Below are 27,164 nucleotides of genomic sequence, written 5' to 3'. Positions count from 1 at the left end.
CATGCTGATTTGAGATTATTATATTGTTATTGGTCTGCTTTTAGGAGAGTATTTGCATTTTAGAAAGACCACTCTAGCAACAGAGTGGAGAGCAGATTAGAGGGATTTAGATGACAGGCCAGTTTAAGATGATGTGAGTTGAATTGTGTCCCCCGCAAAAAATATGTTGAAGCTCTAATCTATGCTACCTCAGAATGTGAACTTATTTGGGAATGGAGTTGTTGCAGATATAATCAGTTAAACTAAGATGAGGTCATACTGGAGTAGGGTGGGTCCTTAATAGAACATGACTGGTATCATTATGAAAAGAGGGAAATTTGGATACACAGAGAAGACAGCCATGTGAAAACAGAGGCAGAGATTGGAGTTATGCTGTGACAAACCAAGGAACACCTGGGGCTACGGAAGCTGGAAGAGACAAGGAAGGATCTTCCTAGAAGATGTGGAGGGAGTGTGGCCCTGCCAACACCTTGATTTCAAACTTCTTCGGCAATAAATTTCTGTTGTTTTAAGCCACCTATCGGCAGCCCTAGAAAACTAATGGTCTCCTGTATTAGTTATAACCCAGGCAAGAGATGATACAAGTTTAAACTAAAGCATCTGGGCTAGGATGGGGAACATGGAAGAGATATAATAGATATGTAGGGACAAGGATTGAAATGACTTAGATAGTAAATGGTAAAGCGAGAGGGAGAAGTCTGTTAATGTTAGTTTTGGGGTCTCAGTTGGTGGTCCTACCACCACTCATTAATCCAGACAGGGAATAGGTATCAGGAGTTAATGGGTATATAGCAGGTGGGTTAGTGGAATGGGGGTGGGTGAGTGGATAAATAATTCAGTCTTGTACATTTGATACATCTGGGGTGTCTAGATGTAGATATCGATGGTAGGTGTAGATATCGATGGTATCTGGTAGGCTTTTGGCATATAGATATAAAGCCCAAGAGAAGAGAGTGAGCACAAATAGAGAACTGTGAATTGTTAATGTGTAAGGAGAAGCCTGAGAACACCTGAGATTTAAAAGGGAGGCATTGTAGCGTAAAAACGAACTAAAGCCTGGCTGCTGGTGAGCCCCCAATATCAATGGTAGAGAGGACAGGAGAAATGGAAAATGCAGACCAAACAGCCAGAGAGAAAGGGGGGGTGAGCGTGCTGAGTAAATATGGAATGTCAGGAATTGTCCATCCTGGCAAATGCTACAGAGAATCTTTTAATGACACGTGGGAGTGACTGAACTGGTTCCTTCTATTAAATGACAATTGAGCAGTACTTCCTGTTCCTCCAGCACAGTGATCATATAGCAAACTGCACAAAACTGCTACTCACGCATGACATATAACCCATCAAGAAACACGGAGAGATTCTTTGTGGAATGTGATTCACAGTTCCCTTTGATACTAAATCTAATGTAATCCTTCAGCAATCAAAATGTTGTTCTTTTTTATTGAAGTATAATCGACCTACAACATTATATTAGTCTCAGGTATACAACATGATTCAACATTTGTATATACTGCAAAATGATCACCTCAATACTTCTAGTTATCTGTCATTATAGAGTTTAAAAAAAATTGTTTTTCTTGTGATGAGAACTTTTAAGATTTACTTTCTTAGCAACTTTCAAATTTGCACCACAGTATTATTGACTAACGTCACCATGCGGTACTTACATCCCCATGACTTATTTATTTTATAACTGGAAGTTTGTGCGTCTTAATTTCTTTCACCCATTTTTCCCTCCCGGCAACTCACCACCCCTCTGGCAACCATCAATCTGTTCTCTGTATCTATAGGTTTGGTTTTGTTTGTTCATTTGTTTTGTGTTTTTAGATTCCACATTTAAGTGAAATCATACAGTATTTGTCTTTGTCTGATTTATTTCACTTAGTATAATACCCTCAAGATCCATTCATGTTGTCACAAATGGCAAGATTTCATTCTCTTTATGGCTGAGTAGTATTCCATTGTGTATTCCACATATAGTCCACATCTTTATCCATTCATCCATCAGTGGACACTTACATTGCTTCCATGTCTTAGCTATTGTAAATAATGCTGCAATGAACATAGGGATGTATATAGCCTTTCAAATTAGTGTTTTCATTTTCTTTGAATAAATACCCAGAAGTGGAATTGCTGAGTCATATGGTAGTTCTGTTTTTAATTTTTTTTTGAGGAGCCTCCGTACTGTTTTCCATAGTGGCTGCACCGATTTACAATCCCACCAACAGTACACAAGGGCTCCTTTTTCTCCACATCCTCACCAACATATGTACTATTTCTTGTCTTTTTGATAATAGCCATTCTGACAGGTGTGAAGTGACATCCCATCGTAGTTTTGATTTGCATTTTCCTGGTGATTAATGATGTTGAGCATCTTTTCATGTGTCTCTTGGCTGTCTGTATGTCTTCTTTGGAAAAATATCTATTCAGATCCTCTGCCCATTTTTTTTTATATAAATTTATTTTATCTATTTATTTTTGGCTGCATTGGGTCTTTGTTGCTGCACACAGGCTTTCTCTAGTTGCGGCGAGCGGGGGCTACTCTTCGTTGCAGTGCACGGGCTTCTCATTGTGGTGGCTTCTCTTGTTGCAGAGCACGAGCTCTAGAGTGCAGGCTCAGTAGTTGTGGTGCATGGGCTTAGTTGCTCCACGGCATGTGGGATCTTCCCCGACCAGGGCTCGAACCCGTGTCCCCTGCTTTGGCAGGCGGATTCTTAACCACTGCGCCACCAGGGAAGCCCCTCTGCCCATTTTTTAATCAGATATTTTGGTTTTTGTTATTGAGCTGTATGAGTTCTTTATATATTTTAATTTAAAAAACATAAATAAGAAAAAGTAAACTGTAACAGAAGAAAATACAAGCGGATGTATATAATGTACTTGGCAAATGGATAATTCCCTTTGGGAGGGTTGTGTGTGTGTGATTGTGTGTGAGTGAAAGGCTCACCCCTCACTCTCACCCTAAGTTCACCCCCAAAGCAATCAATTTCACAGCTTAGGAGGGCCTGTCCAAACTTTTTCCTATGCACAAATAGTTAAATATACACATATATACAATATACGCACACATTTTCCTCAAAAACATAATTACATATGTATGTCATTTTCAGCATATCATTTTCAGCTTGCTTTTCTCACTCACATATGCTGTGGACAACTTCCAAAATAGATACAGATCTTTGTTTTAATGGCTGCATACACAGCATTTCCCACTTTTGACTATCAGGATTTTATTTCCTTTTTATTTCTTACTAATAAGTAATGTTAAAGTGAATAACTTCATATATAACCTTGCATATAGTTGCCGACTTCTGCACTCTCTCCCGGCCTGTGGTCTCAACACTCTTATAACCACAGAACAGAGAAGAAATCCCAGCAGCGAGCTGCTACCCTTTCTGCAACCTCAGCCGATGGACCTGGGCGCCTGGGAGAATGCATTCCCCAGTTTGATTGGCCCTGGTTGTGATCAAGCTGCTGAGAGAAACAACAGTTCACCCATCAGCTCTCAGGGGAATGTTGGCAGGTTTAACCCTTTAAACTTAAGTCAAACTCCTCCCCCTCCAGATCTCATCTTATGTTTGCCTCATGAAGCCCTCCCAGGGCCCAGCTCATGCTCATATACTATTTCATTCACACAGGAGTTTTCTTACTACATTTCAGTTTTATGAGGTGGGGGGGCTGTCAACAAGGCAAACCCAAGCAATGCCTGCATCTGCAAACTCCCCTCAACACCGTGCCATTGTTCTCCCTCCTGGTTCTGCTTGTTTCTCCACCACGTCTTGGTCACTGAGCTGTTCTCCTAAATTCACTGCCTTCACTTCCAGTTCTACCAAGTAACAAGTCTCTTAATTCCCAAGCCCGCATTCAATAAATTCCTTCTGTCTAATCACTACCACCTATTCTTCCCAAGTGCTATTGTTTTCTACTGAAGAGATTCCTCTAAGTGGGATCACTGAGATGTAGGGTATATACACTTTAACTTTTAGCCGATAACTGCCAGAAGGGCATTTATAGCACAAAAATGGTGAAAAAAATCCTAAAGTAAAAAGATTGCTGTATTTTAGTAGAAAACATTTTAAAACATTGCTATATTAAAATACCATAAACAATTAAACATCATAAAAATAAAAGACAAATGAAAATTGGAGAAAATACCTAAAATTTTTCTGACAAACTGATTTGGTATCTTTATAAAGAGCTTTTAATAATGAAAAAAAAAAAGCATTCATATGAGGAAAACACATAAAAGAATAAAGTAGATAATTTAACAATAAGAAATACAAGCAGTGGATAAACATTTTTTAAATGTCAATATCAAAAATAAATAAATAAATAAATAAATAAGTAAAATAAAATTAAGATATGTCATGTCCAGCATGGTGACTACAGTTAATACTATATTGCATATTTGAAAGTGGCTAAAGAAAACAGATCTTGAAAGTTCTCAACACACAAAAAATTGTGATTACGGTGATGGATGTTAAATAGACTTACTGTGGTGATCATTTCACAGTATATACAAATATCAAATCATTATTTGTATACCTGAAACATATAATATGTCAATTATATCCCAAAAAATTAAATTAAAAATTGAAAACAATTTTATTGTTTAATTATCATTTTTTTCCCTAAATGATAATACTCAGTTTTGTTGTGAGCAGTGAGAGAATTCTCTATATTACTGGTGGCTGTGTAAGTATTTATGCTTAGTATAAATAAAATTGCAATATGAAAAATGAAAAATCAATTCTTTTGCATTCATAAACATTTAGAAATTTTATGTACTAGAGAATATAATAAAAAGGCAAACTTACAGGGAAAATATTTCAACAAATTTGATAAAGGTAGATTTATAAAAGAGCTTTACAAATAAAACTATTAAAACTTTAATTGAAAAAATAGGTAGGAGGCTAGTTCACAGAAGAACAAATGTTATTAAACATATGAAAAGATCATAAATTTCATTAGTATTCTAGAAAATGCAAATTAATGCAATATTAATTATCTTTGGTCAATCAAATTAGCAAAGATTTTAAAACTGATTCCTACAATTATTACAGCCTTTCAGGAAAGCAGTTTGGTGACATTAGTCAGTTGCTTTTTATAAACTTCTTTCCTTTGACAGTGTAATTTCCCTTTCAGGAATCTAGACTAAAGAATCATTAGCAATTTTAAGGGATGTATATTTAATGAAACAATTTAACAAAGTAGAAAATTAGGAGCAACTGAAATCTTCAATATTAGAAGACAGTTATTAAAAAAGTATTTTCAAAGAGCATTTCATGAAACAGTAAAAGATATCTCATAATATATTTGGTGAAAAATTATATGCAAAATTGTATATATAGTGTGATTCCATTGTCAAAACATATACAGATATAAAAAGGTGGTGAAGGAAATTAACACTGATTATCTCGGAATTATATTGGATTGGTTTTGAATGTCATTCAACAGTGCAGGATTTTCAAGCATGGGATTATGGTCTAACTAATTTTGCATCCGGCGTATAGTAGGTGGTCCATTAATGTTGGTTGAATAGAGGTGAGTTCACAAGTTAATAGAGGATTTCTATTCTTTGCACTGACCTAATGGAAATGACAAATCACAGAAGGAGAGAGAGACCCTGGGGAAAATTACAGCAAATTAAATGGGAAGTATATAAAGGGAAATTGTGTTGATGCAAACTTTCCGTAAACTGTTTAAATAACATGAGCAAACAAGAAGCACGATCCTGTATAATGTGCCACTGCTAAGTCTTGACTGGTTGAGCGACTTGACCTCTACTCTAGGAACTGCCCTACGACGCCCTGCAGTACATGACGGGCGAGTGCAATTACGGCGGCCGCGTGACTGACGACTGGGACCGGCGCACGCTGCGCAGCATCTTAAACAAATTCTTCAACACGGAATTAGTTCAGGATCCGCACTATAAATTCGACTCCAGTGGCATCTATTTTGTGCCTCCTTCTGGTGATGTAAGTACATATGCTCTTCAAGAAAACTAAAAGCAGTAAAATGTGGAATTCCTCTGATATAGAAAAAGGTGATTTTTTTTTTAAAGAAGCCTTGTTTTTTGTTAACCATTGTGTGTACTTTCTTCAGTCCTATAGGGACAGAGCAAATCCCATGCAAAGATGGAGTTAGTGGTTTCCTATTTGCTGTAATGTGAGGACTATCAGAAATGTTCCTCACCCAAGAATGGCTTCCTCAGTGACCTGAAATCCTATTATTGTGAATTCAGTGCTTTGGGAAAAAAGGCATGGTCCCCAATTAAAATGGAAATACACATGAGAAAGGGTTACAAAATAGTATTAATGATAATAGTTAACATTTAGATCATGCTTATTTACAAAGCAGTTACATGTAATTATCGCACTGGAGCATCTAATTAACATTTGAGTTATTATTCTTTCTTTCCCTTTTTACAAGTGAGAAAATAAATTCACTAAAGTTAAATGACTTGCCCAAGATCCTACAGGTAGAAAGGGACAGAACATCACACCTGCTTCACAAGACCAAGGTTCTCTTCTGCTATTTTTTCCAGTCCTGTCTAGTAGAAGATGTGGTATCTGCCTTCAGATTATCACACAGTAGACTTCTAGGAACTGCCAGCACAATTAAATTGGTTCTCATTTTATTCCCAGAAGTCAAAAGGGCACATATTGAAAGTTAAAAACACAGCCACAGGCAACAGAGGCACACACCATGACCCCATCATCCACTAGGATGGATTCTAGCTGAGGGCAGACACTAATAGAGATGAAGAGAAAAATCAGTCCCAGAGCCCAGGTCACTGACTGGGTGGGGCAAGTCAACACAGGGAGTCATGGTAACAAGATCTCCAGTGATGATTTGGTAAGTGAGAAGATGGCCAAAGATGAAGTCAGGTATGTAACATGACCCATGTCGAAAAACCACCAATGACCAATCTCCCTGCTACCGTATGTGTATTGAGTTGGCCAAAAAGTTCGTTCGGATTTTTCTGTAACGTCTTATGAACAGACTTTTTGGCCAGCCCAATATATAAATGTTTGCATATGATTATATGAGCATCAGGAAAAGTATGGAATTTTGATAGAAATTCACATAAATAAAATATAAAACGTGTCTGCATATATATATAAAAAGATTTACCATGTTAATGGTGGTTATCTCATGATAAAATCTCAGATGATTTTCACTTTTCTGAATTACGTGGATTTATCACAATAAGAGTAAACAGAAAAATCAGACTAAAGCAGAAAAAAAATTATTGTGATAAACTAAGAACAGTCATCAGCAAATGCAGCACAGAAAGATTTCTCTGGAAGAATTTCTAAATGAAGCAGCCAGGATATTCCTCTCTCCATTTTCAGATCCATTCCAATTGAATGGGACTTTTTTTTCTCTCTCTAAATGTGTCCATATCTTTTTTTTTTTTTTTTTTTTAACACTTTGGCCCAGGTTGAAAGAAAATGAAAGCATTCAGTGTCCAGGCTCTCAGGCTCATCCACTCAGTAACTTGAGTATTAAAAATTATCTCTTTTCAGTGAGCAAGCTCTACAGGATAATTAGACTTCTGTAATTCTAACCTGATTTCCTGATTTCTAACCTCCTGATTCCTTGTTACTCATCTTTGCAGCACAAAAGCTACATCGAATACACAAAGACACTGCCGCTGACCCCAGCTCCGGAAATCTTTGGGATGAACGCCAATGCAGATATCACTAAAGATCAGTCAGAAACTCAACTGCTGTTTGATAACATTCTTCTCACACAGGTGTGTGATCTGTGCAGGAACTGGCTTCTGAGGCTGGAAAGAATGCCCCCCAAGTAGCATGAGACAACAGGGTAGAGGCCCAGGCACAGAATTCCATCTCTTCAAGTGGAGAACCACTTTAAGGAAAAGAAAAAAAAATACGTACCTTAAAAATGGGCTTAAACATAAAGTAAATGAATGTGTGGGGTTTGTTTTCATCAGTCTTTTGATTTGGGAAGAATCTTTGAGTATCATTCTGCTTCCAAGAGTTCTTTGAATAATATTCTTTGAGTACCTCTGAGTATTCTTTGATATCATTCTGCTGCTAGGAGTTCCATTTTGCCTTTCTTGCTTAAATCATGCCCTAACACATTATCCCTTTTTACTTCGTTTAAAGTGGAAGAAGAATTTCAAAGATACCTGGAAGCAGTTTAATGCCAGAATCCATCTAGAATTCTGTCTATTTTATTTTCTCTCTTACTGATTCAACATTTTTAAATGACTTATCTTTATCAAATATTCTAGAACATTTAACCTAGTTTACATAGAAATAGTTTCTTTCGCATCAATATTTTATCAGATTACATAATATTTAAGGAATATAATAGTAAGTACAAAATAAATTAAAAGGTTTAGGAGAACCTTTGACTCTTAGACATGCGGCTCCACTGGTGAGAGCATAAATGTAAGGGCATGTCGGAGAATGACCTTCCAAGGCACCAGATTTCAGCATGCCATGGGCACGAGTCAGTACGTTTGAATGAAAGATATTTAATCTTGCTTGTCTATTTAGAGATCTTCCCTTGTATTGTTCTCCCATTAGAAGATATGCTTGTTTGTTTTATTTTATTTTATTTTATTTTATTTTATTTTATTTATTTATTTATTTATTTATTTTAGTATTTTATTTATTTATTTATTTATTTATGGTTGTGTTGGGTCTTCGTTTCTGTGCGAGGGCTTTCTCTAGTTGTGGCGAGCGGGGGCCACTCTTCATCGCGGTGCGCGGGCCTCTCACTATCGCGGCCTCTCTTGTTGCGGAGCGCAGGCTCCAGACGCGCAGGCTCAGTAGCTGTGGCTCACGGGCCCAGCTGCTCCGCGGCATGTGGGATCTTCCCAGACCAGGGCTCGAACCCGTGTCCCCTGCATTGGCAGGCAGATTCTCAACCACTGCGCCACCAGGGAAGCCCTTTTTTTTATTTTTGAAAGCAAATTAGTCCAAATGGTGAGTTCCCTTAGTGACTGAATGAAATTTTAGTAAGTACAGGATGTTTATTCAGTCAAGCAAATTATCCCCCAAACTGATTTCGAGCTGGTCTTCTTTATTTTTATGGAATCTCAGATTAATACTAATAATAGTTAATAACTTTATAGTGCTTACCGTATGGGAGCACTGTTCTGAATGCTTTATGTGTAACAGTGTAATGCTTACGACAGTCCTATGAAGTGAGGGTGCTAATTATTCCCATTTTACAGCTAAAAGACTCAGACACAGAAAGATTAAGTCATTTACTCAAGGTCAGCTAGTACAATTTCAAGCCAGGACTCAAAGCCAAGCAGTGTGACCCCCACTAGTTTGGCTCCAGAATTTGTGTCCTGAACCACTATGTGATATTCTTTCTAGATTCTAAAAATGGGATAGGACCTAGAAGGCAGATAACCAGAGATGCTGGGTTGAGAGTGGGGGGCGGGAAGCTAAAAGAGCCAGATTAGGAGGATGAAATAGTGTACTGTCACTGATGGAAGAGTTCATGGAACGTCTAGCTCTGGTCTCCTGTAAGATGACATTTACTAATAAGGCAGAAAGGACAAAGATTATTTTTTATGTCCACTTTACATGTTAATACCATTAAAATCAGTTATTGCCTGAGCATGAAAGCATATATACAGACATGAATAAGTAGGTTGTTAGGAACATCAGTGCCTGTAGTACACAACAGTCTGACAGCAGGAGATTTATAGTGTCTTTTGGCTTTATTTAAACCTGATGGGCTGTGCCACATGAAGCAGTGGGCTCATTCCAACAGAGAATGACTCAGAACCAAACAAATAAGTTTAAATACACTTGGGGTATCTTCTCAGTATGTAATTAAACAATCTCTTTCAATATCCTCCAACTCAGATTGGCAAGTACAGTTATAGTAATGGGTAAGCAGGAGTTCAGTGATCCTACATCGGGATTAACCACAATTCAGAGGCAATGAGATAGACCAGAACTGCAGGTTGGAGAGCAAGGTCACGATGACAAGACCTTTACATTGTGTATTTAATGAAAATATCTTTTGAAATGACAGGAGCCAGTATTGGAGCAGAGAATGTTACTTCTGCAGAGCTCTTTTGCTTATGCTTAACTGCCAGACTCTTTTTTTTTTTTTTTTTTAAAAAGAAACATCTTTATTGGAGTATAATTGCTTTACAATGGTGTGTTAGTTTCTGCTTTATAACAAAATGAATCAGCTATACATATACATATATCCCCATATCCCCTCCCTCCTGCGTCTCCCTCCCACCCTCCCTATCTCACCCCTCTAGGTGACCACAAAGCACCGAGCTGATCTCCCTGTGCTATGCGGCTGCTTCCCACTAGCTATCTATTTTACATTTGGTAGTGTATATATGTCCATGTCACTCTCTCACTTTGTCCCGGCTTCCCCTTCCCCTTCCCTGTGTCCTCAGGTCCATTCTCTATGTCTGCATCTTTATTCCTTTCCTGCCCCTAGGTTCTTCAGAACCATTTTTTTTTTTTTTTTAGATTCCATATATATGTGTTAGCATACGGTATTTGTTTTTCTCTTTCTTACTTACTTCACTCTGTATGACAGACTCTAGGTCCATCCACCTCACTACAAATAACTCAATTTCGTTTCTTTTTATGGCTGAGTAATATTCCATTGTATATATGTGCCACATCTTTATCCATTCATCTGTTGATGGACACTTAGGTTGCTTCCATGTCCTGGCTATTGTAAGTAGAGCTGCAGTGAACATTGTGGTACATGACTCTTTTTGAATTATGGTTTTCTCAGAGTATATGCCCAGTAGTGGGATTGCTGGGTTGTATGGTAGTTCTATTTTTAGTTTTTTAAGGAACCTCCATACTGTTCTCCATAGTGGCTGTATCAATTTACATTCCCACCAACAGTGAAAGAGTGTTCCCTTTTCTCCACACCCTCTCCAGCATTTACTGTTTGTAGATTTTTGGAGATGGCCATTCTGACTGGTGTGAGGTGATACCTCATTGTAGTTTTGATTTGCATTTCTCTAATGATTAGTGATGTTGAGCATCCTTTCACGTGTTTGTTGGCAATCTGTATATCTTCTTTGGAGAAATGTCTATTTAGGTCTTCTGCCCATTTTTGGATTGGGTTGTTTGTTTTTTGGATATTGAGCTGCATGAGCTGCTTGTAAATTTTGGAGATTAATCCTTTGTCAGTTGCTTCGTTGGCAAATATTTTCTCCCATTCTGAGGGTTGTCTTTTCATCTTGTTTATAGTTTCCTTTGCTGTGCAAAAGCTTTTAAGTTTCATTAGGTCTCATTTGTTTATTTTTGTTTTTATTTCCACTTCTCTAGGAGGTGGGTCAAAAAGGATCTTGCTGTGATTTATGTCATAGAGTGTTCTGCCTGTTTTCCTCTAAGAGTTTGATAGTGTGCCAGACTCTCTTTTGAATAAGAAAATTGTTTCAACCTAAAATATTGTGAAACTAGAAATGGAAAGGCTAAATTCCATGATGTCTCCTTGAAAATGGATCCCACTTATCTTTCTTTGTTTAACAAAAGGGATACGACCGTTAGATTTCAAACGGTGTTTGTGAAAACTCTAAGGAAAGGTGGTAAAAAGGAAGAAAGCTCAGTTATATAATTACAAATAAATAACACCCTTTTGCTCTTAATTCTCAATATCAGTTGGATATTACTTTTAAAACAAACCCCCCCAATTATGTGATTTTGGTGTGTGAGAAATAGGTATAAGAATGTTTGTGTTACTAAATTATTTTTCTTACATTTTTGAAGGGCTATAGGGCTACGATTTTTTTTTTTTTCGGGGTTTTTTGGTGGAGGCACAGCTCTTGTTAGAAAATAGGAATGGTTGAGTTTATAGTATATTGTATGCACGTCAAAATACAAATAGAAATCAGCATATGATTCTTTAAATGCAACGGAAATAGATATTTCACTAGTTTTGGCTAAATGTTCATTACCGTCTTTGTTCTCTGTAATTTGTTTTATATACTTACTTGTAAACCTAATGTTTGGGGATCATGATAAAGGATTACTATATTGGCAGATCCCTTTTTTTGCTAGCATGTAATTAACACTTACCAACATTTAATTTTTTTATTGCACAACTTCATAGGAATGTGTTAGGTAGCATTAAAAATCTCACTAGAAACTTAAGTAGAAGTAACAGTCAATATTTATAGAATAGAGCCAATATAGACACTAGAAAATATAAAATCTGAAATAAGACTAAACACAATTTCCACGGACTGGAAAAGTATGAGATATATTCATTTATATTCTAATAGTGCTTGTTCTCTCTCAACACACACACACATTCATTTATTCTGAGGATTTAAAGGGTTTTCCCAGAAAATATAGATTCATTTACATGGTGTCACTATAAACGTAAAAAATAAAACTTGAAATGAAATTCCCCTTCCTTGCTTCCAGTGTGAATCCCTAAAGTCTGCCTTATCGCCATAACTCTTCCAACTGCTTAGAGGAGATGAGCTTATTTTCTTTGCCCTCTTGGTTCAAGGGAAAAAAAAACTCTATCTCTGCTTTTGGCAACCACTAGGAACCAGAGTTATTACCAAATATATTTTGTGGCGAGCTTTCTCAAAGCAAAACCAGATTTTGTCCTCCTGGGCTTTGATGCCCGTCATCACTTGACCACCCACCCCCAACATGAACGCTTTTTCTCCCTCTGTCTGCATCATCTGCTCTTCCCCTGACCCCCAGGCAGCACAATGTGCAGCTTGTTTGCTTCCTCCAGACCCTCTTTTGCCTCTGAACATTGTACATGACCTTCTACCTTCTAACAATTGCTTTTCTCCCGAAACTCCATTCCCATGCCTGTTATCAACACTTCAATAAATCTCGTGGGGAGAAGAATCATAGTTAAAATAGCAAAGTATCAATAGTACTCATTCTTATAAAATTTACTTTAGGAGTTTTCCTATCCAGCAATTCTTAGACTTTTATGAGGATTTCTGATTCGTAGTTTGGATTCTTTCCAGTCTCGTTCAGCAGAGGCTGGTGCAAAATCATCGGATGAAGTAGCGCATGAGGTCGCTGGTGACATCTTGGGCAAACTTCCAAACAACTTTGATGTTGAGTCTGCAATGAGGAGATACCCAACCACTTACACTCAGAGCATGAACACGGTGCTTGTCCAAGAGATGGGACGGTTCAATAAGTTGCTGCAGACCATAAGAGAATCATGCATTAACATCCAGAAAGCAGTCAAGGTAAGGAGAAGTACAGCAAGGGAAAATCATTGAAATAAACATATCATTCATTTACTCAGCAAATATTTATTGGGCACAAATTCTGTGAAAGCACTGTTCTTGGTTCCGGAGATAGAAAAAAAAAAAAATCCCCGCCCTTAAAAAGTGTATAGAATTCTGGGGCTGACAGTTAATAAATGTGTAAATGAGTATAGAATGTGGTACCTATAGCGATCGTTTGTTGGATGGAATATATGCTAAGAAGGCATAAAATGTTAAGGAGTAAGACAGAGCTTCTGCTCTCATAGAGCTTACTTCTTAGGGAGACAAACAATTAAAAAATGAACAAATAAATTTATTTTTTTCAGTCATTGGTAAGTTCAGTGGAAAAAAATAAAATGGGATAAGGATGCAGAGAATGATGGGTGGGAAACAGTCTTTTGGGGTCAGGCCACTCTGAAGAGAGAGGCCTGATGGGAGGGACAAGCCACGGAACGTTTGGGCAGAGGGTCCAGACAGCATGAAGGCCCTGAGAAAATCAGCTTGGCGTGGTCCAGGAGCATGGTAGGGAAGGCTGGCTTGTCTAGAGTAGAGTGAGCACGAGGGAAGTGGTAGGACAGAGAGAGGAAGGCACGGGCTTCATGATGGCCTTGTCGGCCAAGGTTAGGATCTTCAATATTATCCTAAAGTGTAAAGGTAAAGGGAGGCCTTCAGAGGGTTTTAAGTGATGAAATGAAATGATCTATTTTATATTTTTAAAGTTTGCTCTGACCACTGCAGAAATGATTGTAGGGAAACAAGAGCACAGGCAGAACCCAATTATGTGATTGAAGTAGTCCAGCTGAGTTGGTTTCTTGTAACAGTGGAGGTGGAGAAGAGTGGTTGGATACGAGTTATTATGGAGAGAGGAGTCGGCCCGGCTGGCTGTGGTATCACCTGGCTGGGCTGTTTGGCTAAGAAGTATTCAGTGTCTTGTGTTTCTCCTTAACCTGGTCCTCCCTGTATCCTTCCTGGAAGATGAAGGCCTGGCTTTCCGCATTCTGGGAGATAAAAGGGGAAACAGGCCTCAGGGAGCTCAGCAACCAATACACATGAATTCACTTAATTCCTGATTTCAGTATGGGAATTCTGACCCCACCTGAGCCTGGCATCCCCTCCACTGTAGGGATGTCTTCATTTTCCTTTCCAGGTTTCATTCAAGGTGGATAATGTACAGTTTTGTGGGAGAAGACCCAGGAATCTATTTTTTAAGCCAGATTTCAACAATCTTCTTCTAGCACCGCCCTCCTCTCTTCCCTTTCAGCTAGGGCCATCAGTTCCAAATATTGATATTTTGAGTATCCTAGTGTATATCTAGTCGATTCTTAACTTTCCCATCTGCCAGTTTCTCCTGACTACTAAGTCAACTACCAACAGTCCACATGCTTTTTAGCTCCCAATATTGCCTTGCCTTTTCCTATTTTTCCTGCACTTGTAGGCTTTTTGTTTTTTTGTTTTTTGTTTTTTTAGCCACGCCGCGGCATGCACGATCTTAGTTCCCTGACCAGGGATCGAACCTGCGCCCCCTGCAGTGGCAGTGTGGCGTCTTAACCACTGGATGGCCAGGGAAGTCCCTAGGCTTGTGCTTCTAACAAATAAATTCCTTTACTCTTGTTTCAGGGTTTGGGGAAGGAGGCAAATGAAATGTGGGTGTTTAATCCATTAAATTTTCTCTAAAATCTTTTCCGTATGTTAGTTGGAATTTATATTGTCAACTATGAAGAAAACAGAAATGATGATGGCAACTGGCCCAATTGCAGGATCAAATAAAATTTTCAAGGGCCTCAAAGTGTTACCATCTCTTAGGATCTTCAATTTTATTCTAAAGTGTAAAGGTAAAGGGAAGCCTTCAGAGAGTTTTAAGCAATGAAATGAAATGATCTATTTTACATTTCAAAATGAGATAAGATCAATTAGACTTCATAGTTGCAATCCAGGATATTTTAACCTTTCAAGGCACTTTGTATCATTTTCCTCATTTTATATTTATCACTCTCCTTTTAAGAAGGCAGGACAGAGATATATTAATTGTCCATTTAATGGACAACTAAACTAAGTCAAAGTTAGGCTGTGATTTAATAGCTAGTGAGAAGCCAAGTGCTGAGATCTTCCAGGGTGGGCAAAATGGGTAGAGGGGGTCAAAAGGTTTCAGTTACAAAATAAATAAGCCATGGAGATGTAATGTACAGCTTGGTGACTATAGTGAATAATAGTGTATTGCATATTTGAAAGTTGCTAAGAGAGTAGATCTTAAAAGTTCTCATCACACACACAAAATGCTGTAACTATGTGTGGTGATGGATGTTAACTAGACTTACTGTGATGATCACAATGTATACAAATATTGAATCATTATGTCATACATCTAAAGCTAATGTTGTACGTCAATTATATTTCAATAAAAGAAATTTTCCATTAAAGTTTGATTAGATTACAATTGTTAATATTTTTCTAAGGAATAATTCAAAGACTCCACAGCTTGTGAGCAAAAGAAAATATCTTTTTCTTTTTTTGCTATATGGCTCAACCTTAACTAATCATAATTGTAAACGAATATAATTATAAAATTATTCGTAATCTAGAATACAGTTGTGTTAAACGATGGTTAAATGTGTTTCAGGGGCTTGTAGTGATGTCTACAGATCTTGAGGAAGTGGTTAGCAGCATTCTGAATGTCAAAATTCCAGGAATGTGGATGGGTAAATCATACCCAAGCCTCAAACCACTTGGGAGCTATGTGAATGACTTCCTTGCAAGACTGAAGTTTTTGCAGGTGAGTTCATCCAAATGCTCATATGTTAAGTTTCTTCTGATTTCATTTTCTTCATCAGGATGCCTAACGTAATGAGTATTACTCTCGTTTTCCTGTGCATCCCAGGCACAAATGACCACTACCCAATATTGCATATAGTTTGTGTAACTGTTACATGGAATTGTCAGAATACTAACATTGGAAGTGGAATCTCTGAAAGCTTCTTTAGGAGCAGGTGTTTGTGCTCAGTGACGTTAGACATTCAAGCCAAGGACATTTGAAGAGAGAAAAGGACTGGCTATGTTGATACTTCCATTAAATATTTAGTTTTAAAAGAGATTCCTACAGCACAGCATCTTAGAAAGCCAGACAAGCTACTAGTAAGGAGAATTATTTCTTCCTTGTCCAGCACCCCTCCAGGTCATGAAATCACTAGATTGCTGTTTCAGCCCAAGTCAGTAATAACCTCAAAGGCTAATTGTCTTGGAAATGTAGAGTGGGTAGAAGCCAGCCTCCTAATTATCTGGCAATACTGGTGCTTAACTATGTTATTATTAACAATTATATTTCTTAGAAGTATTGATTAATTTCCTAGGTACTATACATAATACATCAAAAATTGCCCGTGAGGAAATTTCTCCGGGGGTAAAATGACAAAACACCCCTTCCATAATATAGGCCTTCTTTGATACTAGACTTGGTACTGAAGGATTAAGACTGTTTTTGAAAAGTGAAGACTGTACCCTGGATTCTTATAGGGGAAAGTTCTTCAAATTCACTTCTTCAGACTGACTTCTATACTTTACTATTAGAGTCAGTAACTCAACTACTTGTTATAATATATGATATGAACAGAATATCCAGATATCTTGATATTTATAAAGATCTTAAGCTCTCACTACCCTGTATCTTCTGGAAGTTCCTTGTACAATATTATGTCTTCATATGTTAGATTCACTGTATTTTGGTGAAGTAGAAGGGAAAACTTCTAAAGGAATATTCTACCGGGTACTAATAACCAGAGAGGAAAAAAAGTGAAAAAAACATTGTCGTCTGACCAGACCTTGTAGGGAGATCTTATTTTATTCAATTAAACAACATGATGTAGCGTGCAATAATGTATATTAGAAACTCAATATTGTATGGAGCTTTTCTGAAGGAATCACTGGGCATGTATAAAACAGACATTTGTATCTGCATTCACGCACATTATGATTCATATCATTGCATGAGCTGGTGCAATGGATACAAAATTGAAGTCAGAACGAATGCTGAATATGCTGCTTATTTTTCAAACTTTGAGAGTATGACTTTTTATTCCTCAAAGTGTTAGCTTACTTATTAGTTTACCTAGAAGATAATAGGCGGAGTGTTTGTGGCAAATTGTATTAAGCCATGTTGCATTCAAAGTTGAAGACCCTGTTGTCAGGACACTTGTGCTTTGACACCACAGCAATGGTATGAGGTCGGCCCTCCTCCAGTGTTCTGGCTTTCTGGCTTCTTCTTCACACAAGCCTTCCTGACTGGTGCCCAGCAGAACTATGCCAGGAAATACACCATCCCTATTGATCTTCTTGGGTTTGACTATGAAGTGATGGAAGACAAAGAATACAAGCATGCTCCGGAAGATGGTAAGTGCAGCGATGGAATGAGTTGGCTTATATTTCAACACTGAACAAAAATGTAACATTCTTGCTCACTTTACCCAGCTGTTAAAAATTTAATCATCACGTATGTAACTTACCCTCAGATGGTTAAGGAAAAAAAAATTTGTGAAGAGACAGAGTGAGCAAGAGAGAGCAAGAGTAAGAAAATAAATGGGGATGAAATTAATCTGAATAAGGAGTATATGTCCCTTGCATTGTTTTAGTTTTACAAAATTGTGTAATTTTGAAGTTATTTCTAAAAAAAGTTAGGTAGAAAGGAATTATCAAATTAACAATACATGGGATAATCAACCACAGTCTTATGGTGACCTTGGGGAATTAAGGCAGCACAGCATTAAAAAGAAGGATCTCTTGGTGCCTCGAAGAGCACACCTTTGCAGACTCCTAAAATATGCGTTGTTTCCTGTTATATACGTCCTTCCAAAATTTAATACAGTTAATAGCTAATATGAGCATATGTTCTGTGATTGAAACGTTGTGAGGAAATTTATTTTCTTAATCAATTGTCTTTTTAATACTCAGTGGCCACCCTAATGTTTTATTTCAAATTTAATGGAAGGGGCCACTACCTTTCAAAAGTATTATTTTAAAAATACTATCGATTCCTAATTTTACCAAAATGGTGTTGTCTTTAAATGACAATTTCTAAATGATCATTAATATGCCCTGCTTTTACTAATGTGTCAAAGATAATCCTGCTTCCTTATTCATCACTGAATGGTGAATTCACTGGCTCGCTCTATTAGACACTGGGGAATATCAACAGTGAATACTGTAGACAGGATCTTGACCCTCAACTAATCTGTACTCTGGTGGAAGATACTAACAGGTAGATGTGTCATCACAACAGTGTGTAATAATCCTATTACTGTGCTGGGTGGTTTTACTTTACCTTGACTGTCAGAAATCTCAAGGAGGGTCATAACACTATGAAGCAGTCCTACTACTGTTCCCTGGAAGAGTTGCTTTCCCACTCTCAAAGCAACCACGTATGCCTTCTTTGTCCTGCCCTTTGCCCCCACATCTCACCTCATCCTTCATTGAAAAAATAAGCAGCCATCAGAATAGGGCTTTTAGCACAACCAAATCCATAAACCTGTTGACTGCTGCACCCTCTGGTAGTTCAGATCCGCTGGATAGTCCAGATCTCATTTTTTTCCTCCTGCCAAGGGTTTTTATTCTTCAGTTGTACCCTCTGTTTCTAGAATCAGCAGTTATCTCTCTCACTACTGGATAATTCCTACCAGCATGCAACCAGAATCTCTCATCTTACAACAAATCAACAAATGCCACTTGTCTAAACATCCGTATCCCCTCAGCTACTGTCCCATAACCTCTGTTCCCCTTTGCAGCACAATTCTCGTGCCGTCTCCAGCTTCTCACTCCCTCTTTCCTGTCTACCTTTCATCCTCTCCAGTCAACTGATGCTCTTCAGAATTACTAATGACTTCCATGTTGACAAATCCCATGAATTCTCTTCTGTCTTCATCTTAACCTCTTAGCAGTTTTTACCAGTTGACAACTTCTTCTTTCTAGAGACATTCTTCTCACTTTGTTTCTAAGTCATCACCCTCTCCTGATTTTCCCTTTCTCACCGGATACATTCATGCTTTTTGCTAGCTATTCCTCCTCTAAATGTTGGATTTCCCAAGGACCCCAATTGCATTTCTCTTTTCTCATTGCATCCTCTCCCCAAGTGACCTCATACTTTTTGTGTCTTTAAATATTACCTCCTGGATTATATCTTCCAGATTTGAATGTCCAGTGTAGATCTTTCCTCTAAACTCCAGACCTCTGTATCCAACTGCCTGCCTGACATCTCCGCTTCTGCTTTCTCCTGGATGTGTAAAACTTATAATGAATTTCGACAAACGGCACCACTGTCCAGCCAGAAACCCACGGACTCTTCATTCTTCTGCCCCCTCACATACTCACATCACATGCAGTCGCTCATCTACAATCCTCCTGCCGCCTCCCTTTTTATCCAGACTTTTGCTCTAGCCTCTTATCTTCCTACAAGTGTTGTTACACTCTTATAATCCTTCATTTCTACAGAAGTTTTTAAAAAATGTAAACAGATCGTGTCATCACTAAGCCCCCATTGAAATTCAGACGACTAAGTAAGTTAATAATGACATTTTCCCTTTGTAGCTAGAATAAACTCTAAACCCCTTACCATGACTATGAGGCCAGGCACGTTCCAGCCACTGTCTACCTCTGGAGCTCATCCTGCGCCACCACACACAGGGCACACTGGACCTCCTCACAATTCCTAGATCACCTCAAGCTCTTTTCTCTTTGGGATCTTTGTAGTATTATTCCTAAGCAGACTTAGCATGGTGGGCACTCCTCAAACTTCAGGTCTGAGCATATGTTATAGTTCATCAGAAAGCACTTCCTTAGGGTTTGACATAAATACACTACCATGTGTAAAACAGATAGCTAGTGGGAACCTGCTGTATAGCACAGGGAGCTCAGCTCGGTGCTCTGTGATGGCCTAGATGGGTGGGCTTGGAGGGGGAGGGAGGTTCAAGTGGGAGGGGATACGTGTATGTGTATAGCTGATTCACTTCGCTGTGCAGCAGAAAACTAATACAACATTGTAAAGCAGTTATTTGCTTTACAAATAATTGAAGTGAGGGCTATCTGTTGAAGCCCTCACTCCACCTTGTTAACCTCTCTTACAACTTTGCTTATTAACTTCAAAACATTAATCACACTCTGTAATTATTTCATTTCCTTCCTTTTTGTCTCTCTCCTCCACTCTAATACAAACACCAAGAGGCCTTGGTGACCTTGTTTGCTGTCATCCTTTTTTCCTTAGTTTCTGTCAGTGTCTGGCACCTAATAGGCCCTCAAATGCTGCCACAGAAATTCCAAAAATCATGCTGCTTTAATCTATTACACGTTCATGGAATCTAACCCAAACTTCTAAGCTACTGTTTATTGTAGTTTTAATACTTGAATAGTTTTATTGCACAAACACATTGAAGAACAATAGATTCAAGGAGCGAAAGATCATTAGGAAAAGTGATATTTTAAAACGAATCATTTTCCTCCAGGTGTAGATGCCTGACCCATCACTAATCTGGCCATTTGTTCAAAATACTTTTATTCCTAGCACACTGAGAATGGGCATATTGCTGCATGCTTGAAGGGCGCTTAACAACCTTCTATGTTGTTTAGTTTATTGTTTCTTTAATTAAATAGGCCTTAAAAAAAAAAAAAAAAAACCTTCTCTGTCCAGCTCACTATTTTACATGCTACAAGAGACCAATAAATAGAAGTCCGAGTTGCCCCTCACTCCTAAAAGTCAAAATATAGATAGATTAGCAACATACCAAGAAGGATAAATAATTTGTTTCCAACTAAGTATTTGGGAAGAAGGGGGAGAGTGTTTAAGTTGGGTACCGGCAAATCAAAGGGAGGGCCTGATTACTTACTGTGAGTTGCTCTGTACCACCACGGGTTCCAGAAACTGCCCAGCCCTTAATGTTTAATCTTCACAGTGACCCTTTGGCACAGATACTGCTGTTATCCCATTACACAGAGATGAAAACTAAGGCTCTGAAAGGTTAAATAACTTGCCCAAGGTCTCCCAGCTAGCAATGGGCTGAGTTGAGAGTCAGAGCCAGGCCATCTGGCTCTCATGCTTAGCTAGCTGCTTTCTCTTTGGCCTATTTCTCTATTTTTGTAGAAGTTTGAAAACATCAACACATTTCTCAAGGAAAGTTTTCTTGAAGAGCTGTGGCTGATTCTTAAGTATTTAAATCAGATGGAATAATTTTTTTCCCTCAATTTTCCTCATATCATTATGATAAAAGGCAGAAGATGGCATTTGAGTTGAAGTCTGAGTAGTATATGCTGCCCATCAAAGTTATGTTTTTGAACTCAGTTAAAAGATAGAAGTTAAAAAAGCATTACCTGAAGTTTATAAACTAGTTAATATCTAAGATTAAACTATTGAATTTCCAATTGTTATATATAAACTCAGATGTTGTACAAGGTAGTTGGTATTTCCGTTTACACTGATTTACGAATTTAACCCACAACTGCTCTTATTAAAGATCCAAATTTATTAAAATCCAAAATTATCTTGAAAACAGTGGAGCAGGTATAAAGTACAACTTATTTAAAGATCAATAAAGACCATTTAGTGTTCCAAGATCCAGTAGTAAAGAGTAGCCATCAGTTAAGTAAACCAGTTTACTGAATACCAAAGAATCAGCCCAGGTTTGATTTACAGTAGCTGATAGAGATTCACTAAGTCATGAATTTTATTATTTTGTACACACACACACAGACATTTTCCCCCAAATACAGATATCCACAGCTTAGCATTTTTGTGATTCCAGCTTTTTCCTTCGTGCTTAGCAAATTACCAGGAAGAAAAGGAGATTCCATGGAATGATTTGGAGCAATGGAATTTTTCCCAAGGAACAATTTCTCATGGGACCCTAAGGGAAGGAACACAGATCCAACCTGAGAACAACTGGGGCTAGAAGCACAGTTTTTCTCTTTCTTTCTCACCTCTACCAGTGGACAGTCTGTCTCCTCACACAAACTTCAGGATGTGCCTGGTTCTGGGGCTCATAAAGAAGTCAACCTCATTTACCTAATGTTAAATTAAACATCATGGGAAAAGCTACTCTTTTTTAAAAAATTTTATGTCATATTGGAGTATAGTTGATTAACAATGTTGTGTTAGTTTCGGGTGTACAGCAAAGTGATTCAGTTATACATATACATGTATCTATTCTTTCTCAAATTCTTTTCCCATTTAGGTTATTACAGAGTATCGAGCAGAGTTCCCTGTGCTGTATAGTAAGTCCTTGTTGGTTATCTACTTGAAATATAGCAGTGTGTACACGTCATTCCCAAACTCTCAGTCTATCCCTCCTTCCCCACCCTTCCCCACCAGTAACCATAAGTTCATTCTCTTAAGTCTGTGAGACTGTTTCTGTTTTGTAAATAAGTTCATTTGTATCATTTTTTAATAGATTTCACATATAAGTGATATCATACGATATTTGTCTGACTTACTTCACTTAGAATGATCATCTCCAGCTCCATACATGTTGCTGCAAATGGCATTATTTCATTCTTTTTAGTGGCTGTGTAATATTCTAGTGTATATATGTACTGCATTCATCTGTTGATGGTCATTTAGGTTGCTTCCATGTCTTGGCTTTTGTAAACAGTGCTGCAGTGAACATTGGGGTGCATGTATACTTTCAAACCATGTTTTTTCTCTGGATATATGCCTAGGAGTGCGATTGCTGGACCATATGGTAGCTCTATTTTTAGTTTTTTAAGTAACCTCCATACTGTTCTCCATAGTGGCTGTATCAATTTACATTCCCACCAACAGTGCAGGAGGGTTCCTTTTTCTCCACACCCTCTCCAGCATTTATTGTTTGTAGATTTTTTTTTTTTTTAATAATTTTTTTTTTCCCCTACTTTATTTATTTATTTATTTATTTTTGGCTGTGTTGGGTCTTCGGTTCGTGCGAGGGCTTTCTCCAGTTGCGGCAAGCGGGGGCCACTCTTCGTTGCGGTGCGGGGACCGCTCTTCATCGCGGTGCGCGGGCCTTTCACTATCGCGGCCCCTCCCGTTGCGGGGCACAGGCTCCAGACGCGCAGGCTCAGCAGCTGTGGCTCACGGGCCCAGCCGCTCCGCGGCATGTGGGATCTTCCCAGACCAGGGCTCGAACCCGTGTCCCCTGCATTAGCAGGCAGATTCTCAACCACTGCGCCACCAGGGAAGCCCGTTTGTAGATTTTTTTGATGATGGCTATTCTGACTGGTGTGAGGTGATATCTCATTGTAGTTTTGATTTGCATTTCTCTAATAATTAGCGATGCTGAATATTTTTTCATGTGCCTCTTGGCTATCTGTATGCCTTCTTTGGAGAAATGTCTATTTAGGTCTTCTGCCCATTTTTGGATTGGGTTATTTGTTTTTATGATATTGAGCTGCATGAGCTCTTTGTAAATTTTGGAGATTAATCCTTTGTCAGTCACATCATTTGCAAATATTTTCTCCCATTCTGTGGGTTGTCTTTTCGTTTTATGGTTTCCTTTGCTGTGCAAAACTTTTGAATTTAATTAGGTCCCATTGGTTTATTTTTGTTTTTATTTCCATTACTCTGGGAGACAAATTGAAAAAGATCTTGCTGTGATTTATGTCAGAGAGTGTCCTGCCTATGTTTTCCACTAAGAGTTTTATAGTATCTGGTATTACATTTAGATCTTTAATCCATTGTGAGTTTATTGTTGCATATGGTATTAAAGTGTTCTAATTTCATTTTTTACATGTAGCTGTCCAGTTTTCCCAGCAGCATTTATTGAAGAGACTGTCTTTTCTCCATCGTATAGTCTTGCCTCCTTTATCGTAGATTGACCATAGGTGTGTGAGTTTATTTCTGGGCTTTCTATCCTGTTCCATTGATCTATTTGTTTTTGTTTCAGTACCACACTGTTTTTGATGCCTGTAGCTTTGTAGTATAGTCTGAGCCGGGGAGCCTGATTCCTCCAGTCTGTTTTTCTTTCTCAAGACTGCTTTGGTTATTCCAGGTCTTTTGTGGGGTATTGTGTATTTTGGGGTCATGAGAAAAGCTACTCACTCTTAAAGTGACTTTTAAAGTGGCCACAATGCCATTGTCAATCTACCTAGAGTTAGCATCATACATTCTAGATGTGTTTGCCTAAGATTCATCTTATCTGAACTACGGGGCACTACATGGTGACTCAGAGTCATCAACAGGGAGAGCGCTACAAAGCAGGAAGGGGACAGGAAGGAGTGAACGAGAGGGCCTGGCGATGCTGTGGCCACCACCCTGTGCTGACCATGGCTCACAGAGGCAAAGGTGTGACTCACAGAGCAGGAGCAGCTGTGAAACAGGACCCAGTTAATATCTCCTGTCATTTTGTATTTTGTGTTTTCCATAAGGCCCTTATTAACCATGAGAAACAAAAACGTATTTGATTGTCCCCATCACATTTCTTATAAAATTGTTGTTAGGTTAGAGGGAACTTTTATCCCTATTGCCACTTTTCTTAGGTGTTGAAATGAACTCTTCTCTTTACTCTCTATGACATAATCTTTCCCACGTAAGGAATAGATCATCCCGTTGCTTAGAGTCAGAGATTTACTGGGCTGTGCTTACAAGTCAGCAAGGCCAGGGTATTAAATGGCTCTCTGGGACCTGTCTGTAGGGTCTCCTCTACTTTCTCTGTTCCCATCTATTATTGTGACTGGCCAGTGGGCTTAGATCTGGCTGGAGACGTTAGCATGTAGGATGTGCTTGCAGACCTCTCTCGCTCCTGCAGGCAGGTCCACCCCCCGACCTGGCCCCAGGCTCAAGATGCATTTTGTAATTCAGCTTTACTAGAGTAATACTTGGGAAGTTATTGGACAAGTGCTCTGCCAGTTAATAAAGTTGACATTTTGTTCCAACTATGCTTTCCGTCAGTTAAAACCTGGAGAGAAGAAAGGGTTAAGTCTTCCCTTAACATCCATCACTGGGCTATCCCCATGTGGCCTTTTAAATTTATAACCAAAATTAAATAAAATTTAAAATTCAACCCCTCAGTCCCACCAGCCATGTTTTAGGTGTTTAATAGCTAAATATGGCTACCATATTGGAAAGCACAGATATAAAATATTTCCATCACTGGAGAAAGTCCTATTGGACAGCACTGCCCAAGTGGATTTTTATATCCTACTTTTAAAGAGTGCTTTCACCAGTATAGCTGATTTGATTCTAACTCTACAAGGTAGACAAAGCAGGCATTATTGTTTTACAAATATTTTCCAGTTGTTCTCTGGATAAAAAACAGGTCTAAAGTTAAATGAATTGTTGAAGGTCACACAGCACATTGAGAGATAAAACCTAAGTCTTCCTAAGTTCCTCATTGCCTCTCTTCATATCTGTGTAACAATTACAATGAATATTTTCATGTGCAGATACCCAGATTCAATTCATGAGGCTTTTACATAAGTGGATAGCCAGGGCATGTGATCCAGGTTTCATGGATTCCTTAATTTGTGTTCTTCAGCTGTTTGTGTATGACATTGCATTCTGGAGGGAGTTCACCCATGTGTTCTTGCATACAGATTGAGGCGTGGCCTTGGATTGAGAATAGATTCTAAAAGGGGAGGAGAAATTTAACTCTCAGGACGTTAGACATCAGCAGAAGGGTATTTTGTTCACATGCTGCCTAGAAGCCACTGGATCCCTACAATTACATTAAGACCTTTTCTTGTAGATTTTGTGGACTCTTAACAACATTATACTCATTGGTCAATTAAAATATAAACCTGGTAGCGTTCGCCCAGAGAACTTCACGTAGACTAATTTAAAATTCCTTTCCTCTTTTTGTCTTCCACATCTAATTTTACTGAATTAATTGACTAGGCAAAGTATAGCTATTCTTGAAGTAAGAATGTTAACACAAACTTAGAACATTGCCTTCATTTTAGAGCAGGCCTTCATTTGCTGACCTAGTATCATCTGCACAGCATTCACTGGCAGGAAGTTCAGCTTCAGAACTCAATCAATATGCATATGTAAAGTCTTGTATTAACCTGCTTCTTTTATATTTAGGTGTTTTCATTCATGGACTATTTCTGGATGGAGCTTCCTGGAATAGAAAGATCAAGAAACTTGCAGAATCACATCCCAAAGTTCTTTATGATACAGTGCCTGTGGTTAGTATTTTCTAATGATATATACATGGGAGGCTATTTTATACAAGGACATACACATATACAGTCAACCCTTGTTATTCACAGTAGTTGTGTTCTGTAAACTTGCTTCAAACATTGAATTAGTGAATACTGAACTCCTAGGCGAAATATAAGGTTAAGTTTCTGTGATCCTATGGTCACATTTTTGTTACTTGATCAACATATAACCTTGTTTTATTTGTGTTTCTGTTTAAAGATACCTTACGTAATATATACTGTTGGTTCATTAACACTGAACTCACGCACTGTAACTCATGCCCGAACAAAGCTTATAGTGTTTTCTCTATAAGGCGTATCTCAGCCGTCTTGCATTTAGGAACACTAGACAGCACCTCAGCACTACACTCAGGGGCCGTTTTAAACGGCAAAATCACCAACAAAAAACACAAAAATGCAAAAACCTTGGCATTAAATAAACCGTCAAAAGGATACTTGTTTATAGTTATGAGAATTGAAACAAGAAGGCAGAATGTCACCAGGTTCAATCTCAGTTGGGAACATGGTTGCTGGTGACTCATTTGTTGCTGCTCTGAGAATGCCTGTGAATGACTATGAAAGTGCAGAATATTGACGTTAGGATTAGGACTAAATTTTAGTGATAGGCAAATTTGCAAATACAGAATCCAGGAATAATGAGGATTGACTGTATACATATATCCACATCCACACACATACATATGTTTATGATTTTTTTTCTTACATATACCTTGACCTAAAAATGTGAAACTTGCAGATTAAAAGATTATTATATGAAAACCAT

The 27,164-nt window shown here is 38.2% G+C and overlaps 1 protein-coding gene across 1 annotated transcript in view; it reads left to right on the top strand.

The window, feature by feature from the left end:
• Window positions 1-27,164, top strand: part of DNAH7 (dynein axonemal heavy chain 7) — a 249,393-nt gene that overhangs the window by 220,362 nt on the left and 1,867 nt on the right. The window contains exons 59-64 of the mRNA XM_057551036.1: window positions 5,796-5,981; window positions 7,628-7,765; window positions 12,986-13,216; window positions 15,855-16,007; window positions 17,440-17,617; window positions 26,262-26,365. Coding sequence (XP_057407019.1) covers window positions 5,796-5,981; window positions 7,628-7,765; window positions 12,986-13,216; window positions 15,855-16,007; window positions 17,440-17,617; window positions 26,262-26,365 — 990 coding nt within the window. The remainder of the gene's footprint in view (window positions 1-5,795; window positions 5,982-7,627; window positions 7,766-12,985; window positions 13,217-15,854; window positions 16,008-17,439; window positions 17,618-26,261; window positions 26,366-27,164) is intronic.

The sequence above is a fragment of the Balaenoptera acutorostrata genome, chromosome 8, assembly GCF_949987535.1.
Source record: "Balaenoptera acutorostrata chromosome 8, mBalAcu1.1, whole genome shotgun sequence".
NCBI classification, from domain to species: Eukaryota; Metazoa; Chordata; class Mammalia; order Artiodactyla; family Balaenopteridae; genus Balaenoptera; species Balaenoptera acutorostrata.
The sequence above is the reverse complement of the archived record's forward strand: the minus strand, read 5'-3'. Positions and strand labels throughout refer to the sequence as shown.